The 8,081-nt window shown below is 38.3% G+C and overlaps 1 protein-coding gene across 1 annotated transcript; it reads left to right on the top strand.

Moving 5' to 3' along the window:
• The first annotated feature begins 1,195 nt into the window (after positions 1–1,195).
• Positions 1,196–3,121, top strand: foxl2a (forkhead box L2a). The gene has a single exon (XM_010787840.1). The coding sequence runs from the start codon at positions 1,407–1,409 to the stop codon at positions 2,325–2,327; it is 921 nt and encodes a 306-aa protein (XP_010786142.1). The 5' UTR covers positions 1,196–1,406; the 3' UTR covers positions 2,328–3,121.
• Positions 3,122–8,081: the final 4,960 nt, after the last annotated feature.

Genomic DNA, 8,081 nt, shown 5'->3' with positions numbered 1-8,081 from the left:
ATGACACACACACCAATGCTGCTCCACCTGCACACACTCTGCTGCACGGAAATACACTCCGGAGAAAGCCGAGGGGACCCTCATGGGTGGCCGCAGAAATGTATACTCTCCATGCACTCTTCCCCCCCTTCCCCTATGTGAGCTAATTAAGCAGCAATACCTGTTGTCTTGGAGATGTGTCTGCAAATGTGTAGTTTTCAGTCTGAGATCAGGAAGTGAGAGCCTTATTGCCTGATGAGTTTATAGTCAAATATATTTGGATATCTTTTTTGAATTCCAATTGTGTGGAAAACATCTCTGTCGAGGAATGGCGAGTAAACTGTATTTCTCATGACACAGGGGTATAATTATTGGGCACCTAATTTATTTTACATTAGTATTTTAAGTGTTTATTAAAAACAGTACAATATTAAACCTACTTGAGTGTTTTCCCTGTTCCGTTTTACGTCTATTCCAATTCAGAGGGAAATTATGTTAATGTAAAGCTTAAATTATATTTAATATTCAGTCAGATAACTCACAAGTTCACCTGAATAATATATTGAAGAAAAAAGCTCCTCCTTTACCAGTTTCAATATTAATGTATTATTGCATGTGCACATTAATTCAAATGCATTATTGCACTATTGTTGCACATTAATGCAAATATAATCCAATAATTTAACATGTCTGAAATGGGCTGTTCTGCAGAATGAGTACGTTTTCACTTTGATGATCTTATGTTAGGTTTTAAATGCATGACTTTTACTTATAATAGCGTATTTCTACACTGTGTGGTACTACTTTGACTATACATAAATACTTCATTCACCACATTTCATTGTGCACGAAAATATAAAAAAATGCATTTCTTCAATTTCTTAAATGTTCTTTATTTTTTTCCGTTTGCTTCTTCCTATCCAGCTAAGGTGTGATGTAATTGTCTCTCTGTGATGTTTCTATTCTATTTTAATGCACAAATAATGTAATGTTCATAGCGAGATATGACCCGATACAAAAAAAACGGAATTCCAACATCTTAAAGACCTATTATTATTTTTCATTCACTAACCACCAGAGGCGGAACTCACACAAATCACGACGTCGCTACACGGAGATCATTGGAGCAAACGCAGCCTGTCAGTGGATCCGGGGGAAAAAAGAGGAAAGGGCTGGGCTTACAGAGTCACAAACCACAACTTGGGTAGCGCCTCCATCAGAAACCAGTTTAGACAAATCCCCGTTGAAGAGAGAGGAAGGTCTGGTGAATGTCACCCACTGAGCAGCAAAATAAAAGATTTCTCTGCGCGTAATTTGGAACATTGGCATCCTGAGCTTCTGCAACACATCGTTCTGCGCCTCGAGGATACATTTAAAAGGTTTGCTTTCGCCATTTGAACTGGACTTGTTTTGGTTTGGTGTGCGCAATGATGGCCACTTACCAAAACCCAGAGGATGACGCAATGACTCTAATGACCCACGACACCAACACGACCAAGGAGAAAGAGCGACCCAAAGAGGAGCCGGTCCAGGAGAAAGTCCCGGAGAAAGCGGACCCGTCCCAGAAACCTCCGTACTCCTATGTGGCTCTCATCGCCATGGCCATCCGGGAGAGCACCGAGAAGCGCCTCACGCTGTCCGGCATCTACCAGTACATCATCACCAAGTTCCCCTTCTACGAGAAGAATAAGAAAGGCTGGCAGAATAGCATCAGACACAACCTGAGTCTCAACGAGTGCTTCATCAAGGTTCCTCGGGAGGGCGGCGGGGAGAGGAAAGGGAATTACTGGACGCTGGACCCGGCCTGCGAGGACATGTTTGAGAAGGGGAACTACCGGAGACGTCGTAGAATGAAACGGCCGTTCAGACCTCCACCGACGCATTTCCAGCCGGGGAAGTCCTTGTTCGGGGGGGACGGCTACGGCTACCTGTCGCCACCAAAGTACCTACAATCCAGCTTCATGAACAACTCCTGGTCGCTCGGTCAGCCGCCCCCTCCCATGTCCTACACGTCCTGTCAGATGGCCAGCGGCAACGTGAGTCCGGTGAACGTGAAGGGTCTTTCAGCACCTTCCTCTTATAACCCGTACTCCCGGGTGCAGAGCATGGCGCTGCCCAATATGGTGAACTCTTACAACGGCATGAGTCACCACCACCACCCGGGGCACCCCCACCATGCGCAGCAGCTGAGCCCGGCCTCAGCGGCTCCCCCCTCGGTCTCCTCCAGTAACGGAGCCGGCCTTCAGTTCGCCTGCTCCCGCCAGCCCGCGGAGCTCTCCATGATGCACTGCTCTTACTGGGAACACGAGTCCAAACACTCGGCGTTACACACGAGGATTGATATTTAAAAGCTTACCTGGTCTGTGTGTAAACAAAAAAATGAGGACTCTGAGAGTGAGGTAATTCCTGTGATTTCAAAAAAGAACCAAGAGTATTTTTGACGCGCTGCTCGGGTCCTGCCGATCGATGGGAAAGTAAGCTCGAGTGGACAGTTTTACAAAACGCAATCGGGAGGTAAAGAAGCCATCAGGACACATCAGGTCGCACAAACTCTCGGAACCATTTCGTGCGCCTGAATTACACTTGGACTGATGGCTGTAATAACCCGGCATTGTAGTCATAATCGTGCCTTTGGAAAGAGTTTCCACGGGGATAGACATTGCTGATATTGCTTCAGCTGTGTTATTGTGCGTAATGGTTTCTCTCGTCTTTACGCACGGCTTTTTGTTTTTTAAACCATTGCCAAACGAAACTTGATTCCCTAAATAATGCAGTGCTTTAATATGTGATTGAATCAGAGCTCTATTTAGCCCTCTTGCACTGAGAAGGCCGAAACTTCACCCTGACACGGTTGTAAACTTTGTTGGGTTAAAGGTGAAAGTGTGGATAGAAATCCACCAGACTGCCAATTCAGGGTTTTCATATTCCTTGATCCCAGTGTAAATGTATGATATCATTTCCAATATGACGCCAGCCAGCCAGTGCCAGGTTTTGTAAATCTTTCTGATTATTATTTTTGTTTTTTTATAAACGTGATTAGCTTTATTTGTCTCATTCATGTTGGGGCCATGTTTCATTTTAATTAGCACTTTTCCCTCTTTTCTAGGTTTGTGAATTTCTTAATAAACTTGTATTTCTAAAAGTAATGCAGTGGTCATGAAGTAATCTGTTTTATACTAAAGGCTGAGATAACCACTGTTGGCACTATATATCTGAAGGGTAACGCAGTTTAAAAGTACTACATCGTAAACTAAAGATTACAGTATTTTGTTCGGGTTTTATGAAATGCCAGGAATATAATAATCTATTTAATAGCATTTATTATTTATGGCGTGCAATTTCCTCGAAAAATGTCCGATATTCATGCATTGCGTCTCCTGAAAATATAATGTAGGTCTGTATAAATAGTCATATGTATTTTTATTGGATGTAATTAGTTGCACACGGCCTTGTTTTTGCTATTTACTTCAATCAATTAACGGTCGATTTCCCATTTTTGTTCAATTCTCATTTAAACTAATAATAATACAAATAATTGTAATAATAGTAATTATAATAATGTGCAAAGATAATATCATTGATAATTGTTCTGTTAAACAGGGCTATTTAATATATATTGTAATATGTCAGGTTCTGCACAACTGCTCGACAAATACATCCAGCCGTATAGCCGTTATTCATAACTTAGTATATCATTTTAAACTGCTAATATCACTTTACAGTCATTATGTTTCTTCTATACATTGATTGTCATTTGCCAATAATGTAATTCAGAACTGAAGCCGTGTCCGTGGAAAAACGCCGAGGCAGGGAAGCTAAGACCGTCCCGGGTAGGCCCACAAAATACACACTGCTGTAAAATAAATGCAAAGTTATTACCATAACTTATTTGTCATTTGCGTTGGATGTGTGATTTTGAGCACGAATTTAAGAGGTTACTATCATGTTTTTCTAAATATAGGCTACTTTTGACGTTCTCTTCTCCATAAAAACAATCAATAAGCAGCATAGCAACAATAATAATAATATATAGGGACAGCAATAATAAAGAATAGGACTACAAATACAAAATAAAAAGAATAATACTAAAAGTAATGACTTCCGAAATCCGCCTGAAGTTGCCCTTATTAATTAGAATTTTCCGAGTTTTTCCAGGGTTGCCAACAAGTAAAAAAGTAATTACGTTCATGCATTAACTCTAAATATTACAGAATCATTTAGGAAATCCGGGCAACAAAGACCGGAAGTGTATAAATACATGGGATGCAAAATGCTACATGCGGTCATTAAAACGCTTTCTAGGGTTTTCAAAATGAGACGAATGGGAGTTCATCCTCTGATTTAAAGAGTGGTTTAATATTGACATAGAGAGTCATCTGTTGAGGGTTAAATATAAAAACAGCTCCACCTCCTCCTCTGTTGTGTTTGAGTGTGACTCTGTTGAATTACGTAAAGACTTTTAGCCTCTTGATGAAAGAGACATGTTGAGACGCCTTCAGGAACCCACTGATCTCAGACCATTCCTCTCATAATCACTTTCACATTATCACAGCGACTTATTGCTCACATCTGGATCCCACTCTGATGACTGAGGCGTTTGAGTTTACTGTTCTGACGCCACAATGATTGTTGTAAGAGCTGAGCAATTACACAATAGGACTTGTTAATGTATAATGGATCATTGCAGATATTAGATTATGGAGTTAAATGTCTGCACACTTTCCTTCACCCGGCATCCTCCCTCTGTCAAACACAGGCTCATCACCCAACGTAAAATAACACACTCTCCCTTACAAAGCACTGACAAAGCGAGTTAAAATGACATATTATTTGGAGCAATTGTGGATTATTAATGACGTTTGCAATATGTTCAGTCATGGCCAACAAGGTTTTACGCATACATTTGCTTTGGCGTGTAACGATGCACAGTGAAGGGAATTAAGTTGTAAAACGGAAGCAAATATAGAAGTGGATATATAACGAATATAACGAATTACAAAAAAAATATGTGTAGGTTATTTAGGCAGATAAGCCTATAATACATGTGTGTTCAGTGTGATGGTATTAGAGTTAGTGAAGGCTTGTTGGGACATGAGACAGCATTTGAAAGGGTTTTTAATTTGTGATCTTTGCCCGATCAATACCCAAGTTAATTATCTTTAAAACCATAGACTTAAATGAAGTAACTCAATTAAATAAAAAGTTATAATATGGACATTTTTCATATGAAAATATATAGAAATGGCAGTTATTTAATACTGATATTTCTTATGTTGGTCAAATAAATGTTGGTGTATTTTATAGCCTTTTATAATGTGGACTCGCTTTCAAGTTGAAAAACTAAAATACAGATTTATATATTTTAAATGTGCCTCTATTTTTTACACACAAAGGGTCAACGTCCAATTTTTGAAGAATGAAATGCTCATGGTGTATTTTATGAATTATTCATATCTATATCATAAAACAAAAATAATAATAGATGTAACCACAAAGAAAGAAAGCAGTGTTGCTGAAGTAACTATAAACACATAAAACAACATTATGCCAGGGATTTTAGGCGCATTCGCTGACACTCAAATATATTCTTATAAGAGATGCATGACAGGCACTCAATCTCGCATCACGTGCAGCCAAATTCTGCAGGAAACAAAAGTCACATGCAAACTCGGGAATAATAATATTTCCAGGATGAATAATCGAGAAGTGTAGCGTTATTTCTCCAGGCTTCAGGATGCATTAACAGCGCAAACACGCTTTTTACTCCGTGTTCCTTTACAATAAGCTGTATGAAAGTACAGCTTATTGAGGTATAAGAACACGGGTCCTCCATGAGACCCGGAGCAGGAGCTGATGATGTGTTTCTCTGCTTCCTCACATTTATGTTTTGTAAACAGCAAGCAGATAAGGGGCACGTTTGAAAGGCAAGTGTATTCTAAACACTCCTCCAAAAATAATAAATACAAGTGTTTAAAATAAATGATGTTCCGGTGAGTGTAACCAACCTTCACACACAAACATGGAGAGGGTTAAATGACTGTAATGTAAGGCGTAGGCTGCTTAAAAAAAGTATTGACTTAGTCTCAGGAACATAACGTTTATCTTCTTCGTTATTAGCATAATTAGCATCATTAGCATGTCAATAGCCTAAAATCCAGAATTCGTGGTGGTTGATTTTGCACTTTATTAGATATTCTTTATTGATCCCAAATTGGGAAATAGTGTCGTCACAGCAGTGTGTTTACAAGGCACACACAACTAAAAAAGTACAATAAAATAAACAATACAAATATCATCAGACCAAGGATTAACTTTGTCTTGCTTTTAGTTTTCGATCTGTATATAAATTAGGACTATTAATGACATTTGCAATTTTTTGTTAAAAATACTTGTATTTATTGCAAAGTAGGTTTAACTCATACAAGTAATTTGCTTTGGTGTATAATGGCACATGCATAAACACAGCAAGAGGAATTCAGTTGCAAAATGGGCGCAAATGTATGTTTTATTTTTAAACATTCTAAAAAAGAATGAAAGAAAAATAAAAACAACATCAAGAACACATTTTTTAAAAAAAAGGAAGGAAGTAAAATAAAAATAAATGACAGTGACGCAGTTTAAATGTATAAGCCTATATAATACATGGTTGTGGGTTCATTAATATTTAAAATAAATGTGTGTTATAAGAATCAGTAGAGGCTTGTTAGGTCTACATTTGAAATGGTTAACATGAATTTTATTTTTAAAGCTTACCATCTTTGAACTCCTGGACTTAAATCAGGTCATCCATTCAGGTAACACATAAATACACACACGTGCAGCGCTTTTTTGTTTACCTATAACGTAAAGAACAAGAACACATGATCAAATAAGATACTTTATTGATCCCAATTTGGGAAATGTTTGCGTTGCAGCAGCATAAAAAGACAAGGCAATGTAAATTAAAAGACTAGAAATAAACCATTCAAAATGTAAACATCACAAATCGAAATAACGTCCTGCTCCCAGATGGACTCGGGTGCGGCAGGTGTGCATCTGCGCAGAAAGGCTGGCAGTGCAGCCGGTCGGCCGCGAACAATGGCCCGCAGACAGGAAGTCTGAGCGGCCGCACAGATAAGAGCGAGCTGCACGGCTCTTCTTCTACGGTCTGTATAAAGCAGCATTTCAGCCTGCATGTGCATTTAATATAATGAGGTGTTAGGAATATTAACTGAAAAGAAAATCACTGATATATGTTTTAGTTTTAATCAGTAATGTACATTTGCTTTATACAATTTTGAGTGACGTTACATATTTGTTGTACTTCTACCCAACAATTCAGAGGTAAATTGTGTACTTTTACTCCACGTATTTAATACCTTTAGTTACTTTACAGATGTGGATGAATGATGTGAAATATAATCAAGTGTTAAATCAGATTTTAGTTCCACCTGGAGTAAATCCACAAGCTACCCTGCAGTATACAAAGTCATTCAAACTAGCTGCACCTTTACCAGCTTTGAGAACACTTTCATGATCAATCATTATAAAACATATCATATCTATTATTCTGAAATGGACCAATCTGCACAATGACTACCTTTACTGTCGCTACTTTCACTATATTTTGATGAGAATACTTTTCTACTTTTACTTGAGGAACATTTTGAATGCAGGACTTTTACTGTGACAGACTATTCCTACACTCTGGTACTTCTACTTTTACTAAGTACAAGATCTGAGTACTTCTACTTTTACTCAAGTACAAGATCTGAGTACTTCTACTTTTACTCAAGTACAAGATCTGAGTACTTCTACTTTTACTAAAGTACAAGATCTGAGTACTTCTTCTTTTACTCAAGTACAAGATCTGAGTACTTCTACTTTTACTGAAGTACAAGATCTGAGTACTTCTACTTTTACTCAAGAACAAGATCTGAGTACTTCTTCTTTTACTCAAGTACAAGATCTGAGTACTTCTACTTTTACTGAAGTACAAGATCTGAGTACTTCTTCTTTTACTCAAGTACAAGATCTGAGTACTTCTTCTTTTACTGAAGTACAAGATCTGAGTACTTCTACTTTTACTGAAGTACAAGATCTGAGTACTTCTACTTTTACTC

Source organism: Notothenia coriiceps, unplaced genomic scaffold (genome assembly GCF_000735185.1).
Source record: "Notothenia coriiceps isolate Sejong01 unplaced genomic scaffold, NC01 NC01_scaffold00001276, whole genome shotgun sequence".
Lineage (NCBI taxonomy): Eukaryota > Metazoa > Chordata > Actinopteri > Perciformes > Nototheniidae > Notothenia > Notothenia coriiceps.
This window is presented reverse-complemented; position numbering and strand designations above follow the sequence as displayed.

Bases quoted from the DNA above. Each gene is read 5' to 3' on its own strand.
- foxl2a (XM_010787840.1), top strand. From the start codon at position 1,407: ATGATGGCCACTTACCAAAACCCAGAGGATGACGCAATGACTCTAATG.